Source organism: Eulemur rufifrons, chromosome 2 (assembly GCF_041146395.1).
Source record: "Eulemur rufifrons isolate Redbay chromosome 2, OSU_ERuf_1, whole genome shotgun sequence".
NCBI lineage: Eukaryota > Metazoa > Chordata > Mammalia > Primates > Lemuridae > Eulemur > Eulemur rufifrons.
Window position 1 is genome coordinate 98254182 of NC_090984.1, and position 20159 is coordinate 98274340.

A 20159-nucleotide genomic window follows, 5' to 3' on the forward strand; every position below is an offset into this window, starting at 1 on the left:
CCTCAGTGGCATCTTCTTCCAATACAAGGATATTATCAATGATCTTAGCTAGATCTTCTGGATAACTTGCTGCAGCTTCCACATCTGTACTTGCTGCTTCACCTTGCACTTTTATGTTATAGAGACAGCTTCTTTCTTTAAACCTTATGAACCAGCCTCTGCCAGGTTCCAACTTTTCTTCTGCAGCTTTCTCACCTCTCTGAGATTTCACAGAATTGAAGAGACTTTGGGCCTTGATCTGAATTTGGCTTTGTCTTAAGAGACCATTGTAGCTGATTTGATCTTCTATCCAGACTGCTCAGACTTTCTCCATACCAGCTTTCTTATTATTTGTGTGTTCCCTGGAGTAGCACTTTTAATTTGCATTCATAACATGATTATTTGGCACAAGAGGCCTAGCTTTTGGCCTGTGTCAGCTTTTGAGTTGCCTATCTCACTAAACTTAATTATTTCTAGCTTTTGATATAAAGTAAGAGTTGTGCAGCTCTTTCTTTCACTTGAATAAGCTTATTCATTCTAGTTTTTGATTTAAAGTGGGAGACATGTGACTTGTCCTTTTACTTTCAAGTTTCACTTGAACTTAGAGGCCATTATGGGGCTATTAATTGGCCTAATTTTAGTATTGTTGTGTCCTAGTGAATAGGGAGACTCCGGGAAAGGAAAGGAGACGGGGGAATGGCTGGTCGGTGGAGCAGTCCGAACACACATTCGTTGATTTTGCATAGGCGCGATTCATGATGCCCCTAAACAGTCACATTTGTAACATCAAAGATGACTGATCACAGATCACTACAATATATATAATAGTAATGAAAGAGGGCTGGGCGTGGTGGCTCACACCTATAATCCCAGCACTTTGGGAGGCCACGGCATGAGGATTGCTTGAGGCCAGGAATTCGAGACCAGCCTGAACAACATGGTAAGACCCTATCTCTACAAAGAGATAAAAAAAAGAAAAGCGTTGACATATTGTGAGAGTTACGAAAATGATCCAGAGACAGGAAGTCAGCACATGCTGTTGGAAAAATGGCACCAACAGACTTGCTCCATGCAGTGTTTTCACAAACCTTTAATAGGTAAAAACACGGTACCCGCAAAGTGCAACAAACAGCGTGTGTTCCTGTTAATGTCAGGTTCAAGACAAGGGTTTTTCTTCTCAACACCTTATAACATTATTATGGATGTCTTGGCTAGCATGATTAAACAAGAAAATTAAATAATAGAATTATTGAGGGTTCTAGAGTGCCAAACAGTATGGCTCCTTAGCTTGGCAGGAATAGCCTGTCAGCCAGATCTTTCATTGTACCACCAGCACTGTCATCTGAGGCTGGTTTCATGGCATCAGTTTCTTTCAAAGTCATGTTTTTCAAATGTGGATAGTGTGCATATATATATTTTTTAAAGGATGAAAGTTACTGTGTAGTCTGATTTAAGTTATTTATTATAACTTAGACATGTGCCTATATACAATTAAGTATAATCACTTTATAGTCTTCACATAATGTAAGGAATTTACAAATTAAATGGAAGAAAGACCACAGAACAAAATAAAAATTAACATTAGCAAATGGTATTTTGTTGGCATGAGATTACTATGGGTCTAATTATATATTTAATCTGTGTTTGTATTTTTACTTCAGTGACACTAATTCAGTCAATTCCTTTTTGATAAGTATGCTGTATAGAAGAATATAACTTCAAAGGTTTGTTTGCTAGTGTAAAATAATCAGACCTTAAACTTAACTGGAACTTTATAAGTAGGTAAGCCTCAAATGCCAGTAATGTAATCTTGTAAAATTATTGTTGGAATTGGGAAGAGAAAAATTTTAATTGTGTCTTTAATATTAAATTATCATAACCCTTGCAAGTTATATAGCCAAGTAAACAGGATGTATATAATATTTCTGCTTGCAGCATGGACATGATACTGCTAAATGGAGCTCAGATTCTTTTGAGTTTTGCATGTCTGTCTATATTTCTGTGTGTCTGGTATGATTCAGTTTTTGTTCTGTTGGGTTTTTTTGTTTTTGTTTTTAATTAATTCAAACCTTCAGGAGATATGCGTTTACTCTTTGATCCTTCATTTGGTATGAATGCAATTGTAAACTCATTTGAAAAGTTTGGAAACTAATGAGTCAAAATTACAGGGGTTACTTTACAAATTTCCAGAACTTTTAATGTGCTAACGTACATTGTGATTCTGCAGGAGATGAATATACCGAATGCCTGATTTCTGGAGTTTGCTACAATTTGTTAATAAATATTCTGAGGCAAATCAATCACATACTTTGAATTGCTGTAAATGAGTCTGTTTCATAAATCTCTCGTGTCCTTGATGCATTCATTTTTTTTCCCATTTCGTAATTTTTCCCCTTTGTTTGTAATGGTCTCTGTTGCTGTCTCTTTCTCTTTTTAAGGTACCTACTGTCAACAACGGGAAGTAGAGGCCATTACTGAAGGCGTAGAGGAAGATGAAGGATTTTGCTGTTGTGAACCTGGCCATATTCCTCACATGCTTTCATTCAATGCTGCATTTAGCCAGCGCTGGCTAGCTTGGGAAGTGATAGTCACTAAGTATATTCTGGAGGGTTATAGTATCACTGACAATAGTGCTGCTTCTATGCTTCAGGTCTTTGATCTTCGGAAAGTGCTCACCACTTACTATGTCAAGGTAAGGGTATGTGCCTTAGATCTTCAGATAATCAGAGTCCCTTATTGGGAAAGACATATATATATTTTTAAATATATATATATTGATTGATTGATTGACTGATTGATTTTTTCCTTGTGCTTTGCTTCTAAGTAGTGATTTAAATTCTCTAGGATCCAGAAAAGTCAGTAAAAATATACCTACAAAAGTCTTGCTGTTTCTTTCTTAACTGGATTCTTTCCATTCATTCATTAATAGTAGTAGCTAGTATTTGTAACTTAGATGTTTTAGGCACTGTGCTAAGGAACATATACATACATATATATACACGCGTGTATTTTACTTAATTTTGTGAAGGAATTTTACTTCCTTGTTTTACAGATAACTTAAGGATCAGAAGTAACTTGCCCAAGGTCCTCTAACTAGCAAGTGGAGTTTGGGATTTAAAACCCAGACTTGTCTCACTCCTGAGCCCTTCCTGTTAACCACTACTTTGTACTGCTTTCGACAAACTGAATAAAGTATTGCAAAGTTTGGGAGGTCCCCAAGACCACCCTGATTTCTGACACCAGCTGCAATTTCTGGGTTCCCAGGAGCACCCATAGGTTCTATAATTTGCTAGAGAGATCCACAGAACTCAGCGAAGTTGTTCTACTCACATTGCACCTGTGTTATTACTGTGGAAGGATACAGATTAAAACCAAAGGAAGAGGTACATAGGGCATTGTCCAGAGACACCAAGGTGTGGAGTTTCCAGTTGTCCTCTCCCAGTGGAATTGTGTAGATGCCTGTTTCTCCCAGCAAACCAGATGTGGCAACACTCACAGGGTGTTGCCAACGGAGGAAGCTTGCCTGAGGTTGGCATCCTGAGTCTTTACTGGGTGTAGTCATGTAGACATGGTTGACCACCCAGAGTCTCTAGGACCCTCAAAGGTCATGTTGATATTGTATGGCTCTAGGTTCCCAATTGGGCAGACTGTCTTATCAGGCAGGACATTCCAAGCACTGAGTGTTTACCTCCTGAGACCCAAGGGCAAATTTTTGCTTAAGAATTTACAGAAATACAGCATAGTTATGATTTGGAGGCTTACAGGTGAAGTCAATATTTTAAAAATATGTGTGCTAAGCTTTAGTGATCCATGTCTGAAATTTCCACATCTTATGTTATTACCTCTACCTACCACCTTATTTGTGCTGATAGGTGGAAATGAACCTTGAGCTTTACATTTAATGTTTGGTTAAACCCAACCTTAAGAAGCAAGAGAGATTGATTTTACATCATTTTTTACATGTGTGTGCAAGCACGCAATGTTTTTTGTCTCTAGTTCTAAATACATACTTTAAATACGTATTTTCTGTTGCTTTATTGTTAGCTATATTTCTATAAGTTGACCTGGGATCACAAGAAATTTGAATAATTTTCCATGAAAAATTATTCAACATAAATGCACCACAGTAACTTTTTTTCACCTCTTAAAATATCCTGAATTCAAAAGTTATAAAATCAATAGACTAGAATTGTTTTGAAGTTGCCTTGCTGAATTTATGGTTTTTATTTTAAAGTATTATGTTTTTTCATCTAGGAAACCCTGAGGCATTTTGTTATAGCATTCTTAAAATATATATGTAGAATATTGACCTAGAGTGAAATATTTTTGAGTTATACTGCCAGTAGAAACAGTTGAAATTTATTTCACTGAGGCATTGGAGATCATTCAGATTGTGATTTAACCTGATTTTTTTTTTCTCTTCTCCACATTAGGGTATCATTTATTATGTTACAACCTCCTCTAAGTTAGAGGAGTGGCTAGCTAATGAGACAATGCAGGAAGGACTACGTCTGTGTGCAGATCGTAATTATGTTGACGTGGACCCAACATTTAATCCAAACATTGACGAAGACTATGACCACCGACTAGCGGGCATATCCAGGGAGAGTTTCTGTGTAATTTACCTCAACTGGATAGAGTATTGCTCCTCCCGAAGAGCAAAGGTAAAGTTTTGTTTAATCCATTTGCAACTCTTTGAATTCAGGTTTTGAATCCAGGTTTCCAAAGATGGAAAGAATATCCCTGTTAGTTATTACAAGGCGATTTTTCCCAGACTTTCCTCTTTCTGATCTTGTAGGTAAGAAAATCTGTTTGGTTCATTATGGTTGGGCCAAACCAACTCTGCCAAAACAGGTTAAAGAAAAGTGGTCTCCTCCTTTCTTTCATTTGCAGTGTCCTAATCTCACTGCCCAGGTAGCAACCCCTCTACCCTGTGCAGGCACATCCATTTTACACAAATTAAAATTACATGCATTACTCTCCAAAATCTAGTGTGTAAGAAATTCCCCCTTCATTTGCCAGACTTACGGATAATTAAATATCTTTGTCTGAAATACAAAGTCTAGACCAGTGCTGTCTAATAGAACTTTCTGCAGTGATGGAAATGTCCTGTGCTGTCAAATCCCATATGTGGCTATTAAACACTTGAAATGTGGCTAATACAACTAAAGAACTGAATTTTAAAGATTGATTTAAATTTAACAGCCCATATGGCTAGTGGCTATTGTTTTGGACAGTGTACATGTAGACCACTGACTTTCACATATTAATGTGGGTAAAAATGACCTTGAAACTTGTAAAAAATGCAGCTTCCTGGGCCTTACCTGAGAGATTGTGATTCAGTAGGTCTAGGCTGGGGATGTAAAAATCTGTCACCCTGGGTGATTTTAATTTAGGTGGTTCCCAATCCACACATTGGGATATCCTGTCCTATCTTAAAGGTAAGATGAGTTACAGGCTTCGGCAACTACTTCTTCCTTCTAGGTCCCATGACTCTTGTGGTAGTATTGCACCCCTGTCAGACTCCAGGGAACATAAAGATAATACCAAGGCCTGTAATTACAAAGCTAATCCCTACCACCACTATTGCTTTCCAAGTAAAAGCCTTGTGTAATTGAACCACAGCATGCTATGTACAGATTTGCTCTATATCGTGGAGCATAGTGAGTTGCCTTAACCAGTGCCTTTATCATGGTGTGGGATGTACATACCCCTCATCTTCAGATTTAACACCTGGTTTAGTTCTTCTTTTGCAACTACTTACAGTACTGCACCCCATCGTATCAGCTTCTTTTCATCAGACTTAGAAATTTTCCACCATATTTTTATCTGTTAAAGAAATGCTTTATTGATACAAACACACTCACAAACTTGAAAGCAGTAAGAAGTTTAAGTATCCATATCATAGCAAACAGGTGGCCAATTCAACATTCAGGGTCGCCGGATGCAGGGAGACAGCAGTAGATGGAATTCCCGTGTGGAGAGGGCATCTTCACAGGCGGAGAAGGCCCAGCTGTAACAGCTTTCAAGTTCTCTCTCCTGAGCGAGGAGGAGAGGCACTCCATTGGAGGGGAGGTGTGCAATCTGGTACTCTTCAGGCAGGTCAAAACCCTCAACATCTAGAGGATTGAAGGGAAAGAATTTTTCTGTTTCTGGATAGCTGTCATCTGAGCAGGAGCAAAGCTTTTTGCTCTAACAGTCTTCTCGGTCATAAGGCCCAGATCCCAGCTTCAGCCCATCCCTAGGAGCCACTTCTCCAGTGTCTGCCTACTTCTCCATTCTCCTTACCAACAAAGATCAGAATAGTCACTCTGTATTATTCTAAGACTCTGCCTCCAATATTTAAAAAAATATTTTTTCTGTCCTTTCCCCCTTTTGTGAAGACTCCAATTACATTTATATTAGACTGTCTGATGTTCTGTAGCTCACTGATGCCTTGTTCATTTTTTCAGTCTTTTTTTCTCTGTGTGTTTTATTTTGAATAGTTTCTATTGCTGTGTTTTTGAGATCATTTGTCTTCTTTTCTGCTTTGTTTAACATACCATTAATCTCATCCAGTGTATTTTTTATTTTGGACATTGCATTGTTTTGTATCTCTGGAAGTTTGATTTGGGTCTTTTTTTTTTATAAATCTTCCATGTGTCACTTAACATAGTAGACTATTCCTCTACCTTCTTGAACTTGTGAGATATATTTATAATAACTGTTTTAATATCCTTGTTGGCTAATTCTCACATCTGTGTCAGTTCTGGGTCAGTTTTGATGGATTGAGTGATAAATTGATGATTTTTCTTATTACGGATCATATTTTCCTGCTACTTTACATGCCTGGCAATTCTTGATTAGATGCCAGACTTTATGAATTTTTCCTTGAAGGGTGCTGAATATTTTTGTATTCCTATAAATATCCTTGAACTTTGTTCTGTGACATAGTTAAATTTCTTGGGGACAGTTTGATCCTTTCAGGGCTTGCTTAGAATGGACCAGAGCAGCCTTTAGTCTGGGGCTAATTTTTCCCCATTACTGAGACAATACCTTCTGAGTACGCTAGGCAGTCATGAGATTTTCCATTGTCCTGACTGTTGCTTTGGATGGTTCTTTTCTCAGCCTTGGGTCCTCCTTGCATGTGTTGATCAGTGCTCTGGTGAGACTCAAGAGAGACCCTCCGCAGATCTCGGAAGCGTTCTCTGTAGCTCTCTCTTCGCTAGCACTTTGCCCTGTGAACTCTAGCTGACACAGAGCCCTCTAGACTCAACCTTGCTCTGTGCTGTGGCCTGGAAACTCTCTAGGAAATACGCTTTGTCGATTGTAAGGCTACCTATTTTGTTTTCCATATCTCAGGGATGAGTGACCAGTGTCTGAAAATTGTTTTTATGTATTGTGCCCAGTTCCTTGGCAGTTTCAGATAGGAGGGCAAATATGATTTCTGTTACTGCATCTTGGCTAGAAGCAGGACCTTGAACTGAATTTTTTTTTTTTTTTAATTTTTTTTCTCATCATGGAAGCAATACATTTTCAATATAGAAAGTTGACAGGGTTGGGGAGGGAGGGAGGAAAATAAAGAACAAAAATCACCCACAATTTTCTCACCCTTTATGACCACCTTTAGTGTTTTTTGTTTATGTAATTTCAAGTCTATACCCACCCTCTCTTTTATTTTTCTTTCGTATTTCTTAATGCTAGTTCTGCCATACTCTTTATTTACTATTTTGTAACCTGGACCCAAAATTCTTTTCAAAGAGCCTGCTTGATGAAACTGGAATATATGCTATATGAGGTAATACATCTTTGGAAACAGTCTAATTGGCAGCAACTAGGGCATCCCTAACACAGTTGCTATTAATTAACTAAATTGTCCAATTAATGATAATGAATTAAATTAACCAATCAATATTAAGTTAATATCTTAGACAGTTCCCCTTTCTTGTTTATAAGTTAATGGTTTATAAAGCCAAAAATATATACCGCTGGCAAAGTTAGAATAATTAAGCTCATTATTAGCCTACATGATTGATTCTTCAACTTTAGTATGCATTAAAATCACGTGGCAAATGATTGCTGGACCCCACCTCCAGAATTTGATTTCATAGATCTGGAGTGGCCTAAAATTTGCATTTCCAACAAGTTCCCAGGTGATGCTGATGCTGCTGGTCCTAGGACTATACTTTGAGAACCACTGCCCTAGACTGTTTCTTGGTCACTGAGGGACTACCAAAATTTTCCTTAGTACTGTATAAGGTAAACAATTTTGTGACTTTTATTGGACTTTCTTAGGGTAAAAAGAAAGGAGAGTTACCAGCTTCTTTCAGTAGTCGAGGTATGCAGTTGTTAAAAAATCAAATTAAAAAGTTGAGGGGAAGCAATATTCTATGGATAGCAATTTGATTTTCTTTACTATGTTTATGGTCACAAAGAGGCCAACATGGCTGCTACTAATAGCATACTTGACAAGTTATGGTCAGAAATAACTATAGAATATGGAATATTGTATTTTCAGGAGAAGGTAGTATCAATAATACTAGTAAGTACTTTGAAATGTTTAGCTAAGATCCTAATTTATAATAGAGGCATTTTTTTGTTGTTGTTATTATGTTCCATATTATAAAGCTTTAGATTTTATCTAAGGATTCCAAAGAACCTCCCCATACACACTCATGCTTCATTTCATGCTGTTTTATTGCTAAATTTATTTTCATTGGAACTTTTATTTGAAAAGATAAAAATAATATACTAGCTGAGTTCTTCATCGTTTTGCTGATGTATTAATTAGGTATATTTTGATTTGTTAAATACTTATATACCTTTTTGATAACAATGTTCTTTTTTTTTTTAAAGCCACTGGATGTGGACAAAGATTCATCCCTGGTAACTCTTTGTTATGGACTCTGTGTTCTGGGACGGAGAGCTTTGGGGACTGCATCCCACCATATGTCCAGGTAAAGAAGGCATTTCTGTTTTTAGGAAGAGAGTATGGGAAGCTGTATAACCTAAATCTGAAATCATATTTTGTGGAAGCATTCATTCTATGCTAATTTATTACAAAGTCTCTAGATTTTATCTGGAGATCTTTTTGCTGAATATAGTTGAGTTGTCCTAACTGGTTAATAGAACTGGCTTTTAAAATTCACACATGTGTGGGTATCTATTGATAATGATAATTTAACGAATTTAAGACATTTTAAAATACAATCACCCCATGAAATTTGATTGGTCTCTTCCCATTTACATCTCTTTTTCTAATAAGTTCATTTTTCCATATTTTCTTGCAGCCTCTGTCCACAGCATTTATACTTTTAATATAGTCATATGTTAAATTTGGGGACTCTAAATCTAAACTGAATTTCTTGACATATATAGCCAAATGAATCAGAATTAAGAAATACCACACATTTTGAATTTCTTCTCTGAAAACGACATGTTTTCCATTAGGCCTTTCATAATTTATTTTAACTTATAGGCTCTTTGCCTGTTATCTGTTTCGATGGACTTACTATTTCAGTGGTTCATAAACAAGGGTCTCAGGTCAGACAGGCCCTCTCTGTCTCTTGTGATTCTGGTTCTGACATTAGTTCTTGGAATCTGCATTTTGAAAACTCTCCCAAGTGATTCTGATGTACACCCAAATGTAAGAATCAGTGACATGGAAGACTTTTGTCAAAATATGTGAACTTTTATCTCCAATCTTAACAGTAATTTAGAGTCATTCCTCTATGGATTGCATGCCCTATTTAAAGGAGATTTCCGTATTTCTTCAATTCGAGATGAATGGATCTTTGCTGACATGGAATTGCTAAGAAAAGTAGTCGTCCCTGGAATCCGTATGTCCATTAAACTTCATCAGGTAAGAAGATGAAATTTCTCTAAGGTGTTTATGATAATTCTTCTCATGAATTCCAAGTTATGTTTCTTAGGAACCTTTTGAGAAGTATTCTGATGTGAACCAAAGAAAAACATGATTTCATGACAAGATAGTAAACCTTAAAAGCCTGAACCTATGTTTCAAACAGTAAATTTGAATATTAATATTAGAGAGTGACTGATCTAGGGATGAACTTGAAGAAAAATTAAGCAGTGACAAGCTAGAAGTAAAGGTCTTTGATCCTGTAATACTTGCTTTGACTTCATGTGGTTGTAATTCACGCCTCTTCCTGGATGAATTTTAGCCAACTCCAAATGTGCAGTATAGCAACAATTCAGGAGTCCTCTAAGTTCTGCTGTTACTGAACTGAGTTTCATTTTGTGTGTTATGTAGAATAATAGTTGGTTAGGATGGATTTAGCCTTAGTTATATAATCCTAGTGGGGTAATAACATTGAAACGGGGCCCCACAATGCATTTCCAAAGCCCTAGATCATTTCAAGACTACACTGTGAAATTAAGTCCCGGTGCTTGCTCCTCTCATCATTCCACTGGACGGTAGTTATCAGATCTGACCCATAAAACTCATCAAAATGCATCTTCTGTGTTCATATCTGATTGAATCTCTCCCTCCCTCCGCCCCCAAAAATAAAAGATAAATTAACTCTTCAAGTGATTTTACTATGATCTAAAGTGTTAGAATGAGGTTACCATCTCATAGTCTTTAGGAGCATTACTAATAAAGGATGTATTGTTTGGAAATCTCTGTTAAAAATGGAATACTATTTTGAGGATGATGGGGAAAATATTCATTTGGGATCAAATAGAATTGTCTCTCTTCACACTAGCTTTAGAGTTTTGAGACAAAATTCAGTGCATTTAAACGAAAAAGAGACAGTTACTTCAGATTAAAATGTTTTTAAAACTTCAGAATTTCTCAAAAGGTACCAGTTGTATAGCTACCATGTAAGAAATACTGTATTTTGTATAACATAATTATCTAACAACTTCTGACAAACTTCTTTAATTAATCCTAAGTGTTATGACAGATATTTTATTTCCATTTGTCTAAGAAGAAACTGAGCACAGAGTTCAAGGCCTAAGACCTTAGGCCTTAGGTCTCTACTCGTAGTCTCTCCTTGCCGCTACTCTTACCTGTTCCTGCTGGGTCTCTTTCCAAATGTATTCCTTTGGCTACGACATTATTGCCTATGTCAGTGGTTGGCTTGAGTACAAATGAGTGACTTTACCTGAGTACAAAAATCGTCAACCTCCCAACTATAAATATGAAGGCAGCCAATATAAATATTTATATTTCTTCAGTAACACTCCATTTCAGAAACTCAGATTTCTGTTATGTTTATTTCGGTATATGTCCTGTATCCCCTATCAGTTTGTAGGTTTATAAAAGGGAGATGCATTTCATATACCTCTTTCTATGCTACTTGGCCACAGAATCTTGCACATGGCAGATACTGAATAACCATTTATCACATGAATAAGTAGTTATTGAGACCAAGAGCCTTTACAGGGAAGACTTTACTAACTTCTCTAGGACTAGGACCATTAATTTGTACTCAAAGCTCAGAGCTTTTAGCTATATCTTAGTTAGATGAGAGGCAGGATAAATGGTGTATTAGAACCATTCTAAAGATGTGGCTTTATATGAGAAGTGCCTAGTTAAGAAGAAATACAATACAAAGACCTTTTATGTAGTTATAGCCTTTCTTAACCAACAAAGAAATAATCTTTCAACAGAAAATATATATATGAATAAAGATATGAAAAACCAGCCTGAAAGAGAAAAACAAAGAAAATATATAAAAACTGCAAATGATATTTGTTTATCCAGAACTTAGAGAAGAGGGTTAGATTGAGAAATTTACAAAATAAGTATAGCAGTGAGTGAATTTGTAACCTGATTGTGATTGAGAATCTATAATTTATCTCTAACAATATTAACTTGTCAATCTGAAATGTGCATATTAAATCAGCTTTTAAGAACTTTCTGTTGGTAGCTTAGTAACTATAGAAGTTATCATCCTGGAAGTCATTGTTTTTTTCCTAAAAACCTTACATATTTTTTATTTTTGCATTTAGGATCATTTCACTTCTCCAGATGAGTATGATGACCCTACTGTGCTCTATGAAGCCATTGTATCTCATGAAAAAAACCTCGTGATAGCCCATGAAGGGGACCCTGCATGGCGGAGCGCAGTCCTTGCCAATTCTCCCTCCCTGCTTGCTCTGCGCCATGTCATGGATGATGGCACCAATGAATATAAAATCATCATGCTCAACAGACGTTACTTGAGCTTCAGGGTCATTAAAGTACGTTTTGAGGCATTTATTTGTGTGTAAAAAAAATGGAAGTTGGATAACTTGACTCAAACTTTAAAAAAGTAATTGAAATTTTTCACAGAAACAAAATGACCGTACCATAATACATTAGTGTTTTTTGTTTATGAGCACTTAATTTGACTTATTTTGTTAGTAATTCTGTCCTCTGAAATTTTCTCGTGTGCTATAAAACCTTAAAATTTTTGCTTATTTCAATTTTGGCAGTGCTTTGTCCGTTATATGTCAGGTCTTACTATCTGTCGTATGTGCGATTTGGGCAGCATCTCTTTTTAAACATCTAATGGCTTTTTAAACACCTTTAGGAGGCTTAATTTCTGAACTTTTATTTTGATAGTTTATAATTATTTATTTTTATCTACATTATTTAATCAACCCCCAAATGTCACATTCTTTCAACTCTTAATTTGTTACCTCTCATTTCTATTAAAAAAAATCTATTATCTTATTTACAAAGTACTTTGCCAATTTGAAAAACTAAATGGACACCATTTTACTTGATACTTTTACAAGACAGCCGGGAAAGGAGCTCTGTAGGTGCTTATTATTTAACAACCTGCTAATGACAAAGGAAAACTGGTTAACTCTCACTCAGATGTGACCTACTTATACTTGTTTCCTGCTTTTCACAGTTGGGTATCATGATGTTTTTTATATTTTTCCCGTATCTGCTCTTCTGTTGCTATGAATGTTATTCTTGGTCCTTTAACCTAATTAGTCTCATGTGTTCTGGTTTTCAGGTGAATAAGGAATGTGTCCGAGGTCTCTGGGCAGGGCAACAGCAGGAGCTTGTTTTTCTACGTAACCGTAACCCAGAGAGAGGTAGCATCCAAAATGCAAAGCAAGCCCTGAGAAACATGATAAACTCATCTTGTGACCAACCTATTGGCTACCCGATCTTTGTCTCACCCCTGACAACTTCTTATTCTGACAGCCATGAACAGCTTAAAGATATTCTTGGGGGACCTATCAGCTTGGGAAATATCAGAAACTTCATAGTGTCAACCTGGCACAGGTGAGCCGTGGGGTTGCAGTTTTCAGTAATGGTGTATCATGACCCTTTTATCTAGACAACGTGCATTAGCATCACCTGGGGAACTTGTAGAAAAAACACAGATGCCATGGTACAATATAAACCTATTATCTCTGAACTTCAGGAAATATTAAGTCATTAAATATGAAATGTCCAATTTTGAATCAAAAGTTTAGTTTGTGATATCTCAAACAAGAAGTAGTACCTAAGCTTGCACTTAAACCATCAACACGGTTTTGCCATCTTAACAGTAGTTTGTTTATGTCAGCAGCAGAGAAGCCTGAAGAGTGAAAGGCGTTTTCCACAGCTTGTTGAGAATTAAATATGTTTCCTTGCAAGAAGTGGTCTAAAGCCTGGAAGAAGTGGTAGTCAGTTGGTGCAAGGTCTGGTGAACACAGAGGATGACAGAGTTTCCAAGTCCAGCCTCTGTAATTTGAGCAGCGTTGTTTGTACGACATGTGGTCGAGTATTGTCTTGCAAGAGGATTGGCCTGTCTCTATTGACCAATCTTTGCTGCTTAATCGCCAGCATCCTTCTCTTTTCATCCAGTTGGTTGTAGTAGACATTGCTGTAATCGGTTGACCAGGTTTCATGAAGCTGTAATGGATAATACCAGTGCTGGACCACCGGACAGACACCATTAGCTTTTTTTGATGAATATTCAGTTTTGGACTATGTTTTGGCACTTCATCTTTATCCAACCATTGTGTTTGCGATTGTCAAAAAGAATCCATTTTTCATCGCATGTAACAATCCAGTGTAGAAATGGTTCATCTTTATGTAGTGACAGCAAAGAAAGGCACACTTCGAGTTAATTTTTCTTCTGATGCTCCTTTAATTCATGCGGAACCCATCTATCCAGCTTCATTACCTTGTTGATTTGTTTCAGATGGTCTAATATTGTTGGAATAGTAATGTCAAACCTTGCTGCTAATTCATATGTACGTTGAGATGCATTTGCTTCCACTGTAGCTTTCAGCTCATCATTATCCACATCGGTCTCAGGTCACCCACATGGCTCATTTTCTTTCTTTCTTTCTTTCTTTCTCTTCTCTTCTTTTCTTTTTCTTTTCTTTCTTTTTTTTTTTTTTTGAGACAGAGTCTTACTCTATTGCCTAGGCTAGAGTGTTGTGGCATCAGCCTAGCTCACGGCAACCTCAAACTCCTGGTCTCAAGTGATCCTCCTGCCCCAGCCTCCCGAGTAGCTGGGACTACAGGCGTGTGCCATGACACCTGGCTAATTTTTCTATTTTAGTAGAGCTGGGGTCTCACTCTTACTCAGACTCGTCTTGAACTCCTGAGCTCAAGCTATCCTCCTGCCTCGGCCTCTCAGGTGCTAGGATTACAGACATGGGCCACTGCGCCTGGCCCATGTGGCTCATTTTCAAGATTAAAATCACCAGAACGAAATTTCTCAAAGCATGTATCTACTGTGTGTTCATTAGCCACATCCTTCCCAAACACTTCATTGATATTTAGAGCTGTCTGTGCTGCATTGGTTCCACAACGGAACTCATATAAAAAAATAACTCGAATTTTTCACTTATCCTGGAGTTTCACAAAAATTGCTCTAAAAAGATTTGAAAGATAATCTCAAGTCAACACATGCATTTGAAAGAATGAGGATGTATCTTCACAATAAAAAGAAAACAAGAAGTGTCGAAGTGAAATGTCAAAGATATCAACTCTCAGACTTAGTATTAATACTTAAGGAAATCAGACATTTCATGCTTAATAACCTAATAGAATCTGAGCAGTTTTATCTTCAAAATCTTATTAGATAAATCTAATGTACAACCCAGGTTAAGAACCATTGGTCTGGTATATGGTAGAATCTTGAATAATCCCCTTTCCTTTGTTTAATTTTTTTGATTCTTTATTGCATATTGCCACTATTAGAATGTATGGGCCAGCAAACAGGGCAGATTAAGAGAAAAACATAAGAAACATCCACATTGATTCCTTTCTTCTATTTTAGCATCTGTTCCAGCACTAGGGGAGCACTCTACACAGGTTAGAACCTCTGATTGTGCAATCTAGAGATATTACTGCCTTTTTAACAATATAATGTCACCCAAATCTTAAATCTGCAGTGTTTTCAAGTATTCACATGGATTTTTTTCTCTGTTGTTTGTCTAGTGAATTAGGATGTCTTGTGTAGGAACATCATAGTTTCATGGCAAAGAAAAATTTCAGAACATTGTTTTTAATTTCTTAAGAACTATTCAGATTCTTAATTATCAGAGCTTAGGAAAAACAGAATCTGGTGATTAGAGAAGCAAACTCTCAAATGGGCTCGCTATCAATCCCTAACCAAACACAAGAAAGAAAAGAAGCCAGGGAAGACATTTTTTTTTTCCAGAAAATATCTATTGTGCTGGAATTACCTTAAAGAAGTTCTTTCCTCCTAAGACAAATGGCCAGCTGTCTTGGTTTGCTTAGTCACCCTCCATTAAAAAAAATAAGAAGGAAAAATGATTGCAGCAGCTCTCTTCAAGTGTGCTGTACTAACCAGTATAAATAAATTAGATTTTCAGGGATTGTATACTTCAGAGTCACTGAACAGACACTGGCAAGAATTCTGTTTTTAGCTGTGATCTTAATGGTATGACTGCGTTATATACAGTCCTTTATTATGTTGTAGGAAAGATGATAGCATATATAAAAGTGAAGTAGATTGGAAAGATTTGAAGCAGTGAGTATAAGAATGATACAGTTTCAAGCCATGCAAATGCAAACATAAGAGACTTTTGTTCCCAATATTGATTGCACCATAAAGATTTTCAAAGGTGAACATTAGTAACATTAACAGTTCAGAATAGCTGGAAAAAGAAAAAAATACTCATGTTGAAGTGATCGGGGGGATAACACTTCTTACTGTGGTATTTGTTCCTAGGCTAAGGAAAGGTTGTGGAGCTGGTTGTAACAGTGGTGGCAATATTGAAGATTCCGATGCTGGAGGTGGAACTTCCTGCACTGGTAATAATGCTACAACTGCCAATGATCCCCACAGCAATGTGTCCCAGGGGAGCACCGGGAATCCTGGGCAAGGATCGGGAGCAGGACTCCATCCACCTGTGACATCTTATCCTCCAACGCTAGGTAATGTGAAGCAAAGTTACATGTGTAACGTTAGCCTCTTAGCCATGGGGGCCAGTTAGTATGTTGTATAAAGAGGATTACATATGATCTACTTGGAAAAAAGAGAAATAGAATATTATGTTTGATTCCCAGATGTACATTATCCCATTTGTTTATATTAGTCATTTTTATGTATTTAAATATATGTATCACATATATAATCCTTTTACCTTGACATTTGACATGAATAGTCAGAGCATTAAGTATTCCTTGAAACTACTATTTTTAAAGGCTAATATTTCATTATTATAATTTATTTAACTTCTCTTGGACAATGAATTGATTTCTTCTGACATAATGTTGTAATCTTTGTATGTAAATCTTTGTAATCCTTTATTATTTTCTTAGACTGGAGACTTTAAAAATGGAATCATTGGGCCAAGATTTATGAGAATAAGGTTTTTAATATATAATACCAAAAATCTTTCCGTAAAGTTTTTTTTTCTTTTTACCAGTTGATACTCTCAGCAGTCATATATAGGAATGTCCATCTTATAAACCTTCACTAGCCTCGAGTGTTGTCAGTTCCCACCTCTGCTCCCTGTTTGCTCAGGGGGGTAAGAGAAGGTGTGGCCTTTAATTTTATTGTTTCAGTTTGCATTGGTCTGATACCTGAGATTAGAAGTTTTTAATGAGTTTATCAGCTGCTCCTCTTTCTGAAGTGCCTATTAAAGTATCTTGCTTATTTTTCTATTTGGTTATCTTTTTCTTAATTGATTTATATTTTATATCTGAGATTTGAGCTCTTCGTCATTTTTCTGTACTAAAAATATCTTTTCCCATTCTGTCCCTTGACTTTTCATTCCCTTACTATGAAAAATGCTTGTCTTCTTTCAATGAGAAGTTTTTAATTTTAGTGTAGAACAGTTTACTAATCTTTTCCTTTATGATTAGTACTTTTTATATCCTATTTAAGAAAATGTTCCCTATCCCAGGGCCCTCAAAGTGTGCTTGTTTACAAACTTACCTTTGACGTGAGATCTACATGCCTCCTGGCGTGCAGTAGGAATCGGGTTCCGTCTGCTTCCGTAGGGCCGGTCAGTTGCTCTACACAGCATTGTCTCTCCCACACTGCTTCACATGGATCAGAAGAAGTTTTAAGACATTTATTTACTTAAGGAAGAAAAATTCCAGTGGAATTGGAATGAAGAGTCTAAATAGATGTGTGATCAACATATTGAATTTTTTTTTTTTTACTTTTAAGTGAAAACCTAAAACTTTCAATGTGCCTTTTCAAATGTACTTTTTGCTCTTACATTTATTAGCTCCTTTTATTTTCAGGTAAAAAGTACATGTAGCTGTGTTTTCAATATAATTAATGATAATTTTCTAAACTTTACTCTTAGGAAAGAGACAAGTCTGAATTGTATCAAGCCACTTGAAAAAGGATGCAGAAGAACCTACTCTTCAGCATCACTGATAATTTGTATTTAGTAGTAATCCCTTAATGTGTATGAAAGTCAGTGTGGTATCCACTCTCTCTCTGTAGGCAGTATAGCTTGTCATTGCAGTGGATTGAAAGGCCAGTAATATTAATACTATACCTTGAGAAACAGTGGCTACAGAGCATGCCACTTAGTAGATCCTTAATAAATATTTCTCTTTTTTTAATTGACAAATAAAAATTATAAATATTTATGCTATGCAACATCGTATTTTGATATATGAATACATTGTGAAATGATTAAATCTAGCTAGTTAACATATCCATTACTTCATATACTTATTTTTTATGGTAAGAGTATTTTAGATCTACTCACTTAGCAGTTCTCAAGCATGCAGCACTCTATTACTAACTGTGGTCACCATGCTGTGCAGTAGTTCTCCGACTCCTGCCGACTGAAACTCTGTACCCTTTGGCCAACAGCTCCCCACCCTTTTCCCCTCCCCTGGCAACCACCATTCTACTCTCTGCTTCTCTGAGTCCAGCTTTTTTAGATTCCACATGAGTGAGATCATGTCACTGGGATACAATTTGCAATATTTCTTAATATTTCTAATTGTCTCATTTTCATAAGATATTTCATTATTGATATATTAAAGTGATATTCTCATTATTCTGAAATCTTTCTGTGGAAGATATTTTAGAATTTATCTCAAAGTCCTGATATTTGCTGTAAAATACTTAATTATGTCTCTCTTATGCCCCAGAATTTGAATTTTAAAAAACTTTATCAAATAAAAATTAAATTGTAAAAACCACATAAGAGAACAAATTTCAGATATCTGGGTTTTTCTTTTTTTTTGATAACTTTAAAAGTTTTCGATATAAAGTTCTTTTTTTTTTCCTTTTAATTTTTAGTTTTTGCCTTTCTCCGCATGCTCTAATAAATACTAAGTTCTATCAGTTCAGCAAGCAATTGCTTAAGGGAGAAAGTCTTAGAAACTACAAAACAAAAGCATCATGTTCCCTTTAAGTGAGTGCTGTTACTGCTTCTCCTTCTAGGCACCAGCCACAGCTCTCACTCTGTACAGTCGGGTCTGGTCAGACAGTCCCCTGCCCGCGCCTCAGTAGCCAGCCAGTCTTCCTACTGCTACAGCAGCCGGCACTCGTCTCTCCGCATGTCCACCACAGGATTTGTGCCTTGTCGGCGCTCTTCCACCAGTCAGATTTCGCTTCGAAACTTGCCGTCATCCATCCAGTCCCGCCTGTCGATGGTGAACCAGATGGAACCCTCCAGTCAGAGCGGCTTGGCCTGTGTGCAGCATGGCCTCCCTTCTTCCAGCAGCTCCAGCCAAAGCATCCCAGCCTGCAAACACCATACTCTCGTGGGCTTTCTTGGGACAGAGGGAGGTCAGAGCAGTGCCACTGATGCACAGCCAGGCAGCACTTTAAGTCCTGCCAATAATTCACACACCAAAAAGGGGGAAGTGATTTACAGAGTCCAAGTAAGTAAGCCCAGAGATCATCGTGTGCTGTTTATGTTTCTCATTTGTTTTTGTTTCTTATTTGTTAAATGAAGGATTCTTGTGAAACATCTTATCTTACTTAGTCTGAAGACTAGACTGTTTTTGAATGTTGGGGGGAAAAAAGGTTTTGTCAGGTTAAAAACTAAAAGCAGGCCAGGCACGATGGCTCATGCCTGTAATCCTGGCACTTTGAAAGGTCAAGGCCGGAGGATCACTTGAGCCCAGGAGTTTGAGACCAGCCTGACCAACATAACAGGACCTTGTGTCTACAAAAAATTGAAAAATTAGTTGGGCATGGTGTCAGGTGCCTTAGTCCTAGCTACTTGGGAGGCTGAGGCAGGAGGATCGCTTGAGCCCAGGAGTTTGAGGCTGCTGTGAGCTATGATGACACCACTGCAACAGAGCAAGGTTCTGTCTCAAAACAAAAAACATAAAACAATAACAACAACAACAACAACAACAAAAAAACAGTACACAAGCAGTTTTGCTGTGATAAAATTTGTACCCTATTCAGCCATTGTAATAAAGTCTTCCAGTAGGCTAAAAGGAAATCAGGAGGTGGCTCTTTAGATTTTTTTTTTTATTCCATTATAGGAATAAAAAAAAAAACTTGAGACACAATCCTGTGAAAGAAATTTTGTTTGGGAATATATAATTTTTCAAAATCAGGAAAAAAACAAATTGGAAATGATTCATATTTATATGTAATATAGATTGTGGATCCCAGTCAAATTCTGGAAGGGATCAACCTGTCAAAAAGGAAAGAACTACAGTGGCCTGATGAGGGAATTCGGTTAAAAGCTGGGAGAAATAGCTGGAAAGACTGGAGTCCTCAGGAGGGCATGGAAGGCCATGTAAGTTCTGTTATGAAGCTGTCTGG

General features: G+C 36.9%; 1 protein-coding gene across 3 annotated transcripts in view; it reads left to right on the top strand.

The window, feature by feature from the left end:
• PCNX1 (pecanex 1) overlaps positions 1 to 20159 on the top strand; it is a 159144-nt gene that overhangs the window by 133248 nt on the left and 5737 nt on the right. For all 3 annotated transcript variants that reach the window (XM_069488441.1, XM_069488445.1, XM_069488444.1), the window contains 9 exons: positions 2418 to 2671; positions 4413 to 4643; positions 8815 to 8915; positions 9670 to 9820; positions 11938 to 12168; positions 12936 to 13210; positions 16125 to 16330; positions 18816 to 19258; positions 19993 to 20133. In XM_069488441.1, the coding sequence (XP_069344542.1) occupies positions 2418 to 2671; positions 4413 to 4643; positions 8815 to 8915; positions 9670 to 9820; positions 11938 to 12168; positions 12936 to 13210; positions 16125 to 16330; positions 18816 to 19258; positions 19993 to 20133 (2033 nt within the window). The remainder of the gene's footprint in view (positions 1 to 2417; positions 2672 to 4412; positions 4644 to 8814; positions 8916 to 9669; positions 9821 to 11937; positions 12169 to 12935; positions 13211 to 16124; positions 16331 to 18815; positions 19259 to 19992; positions 20134 to 20159) is intronic.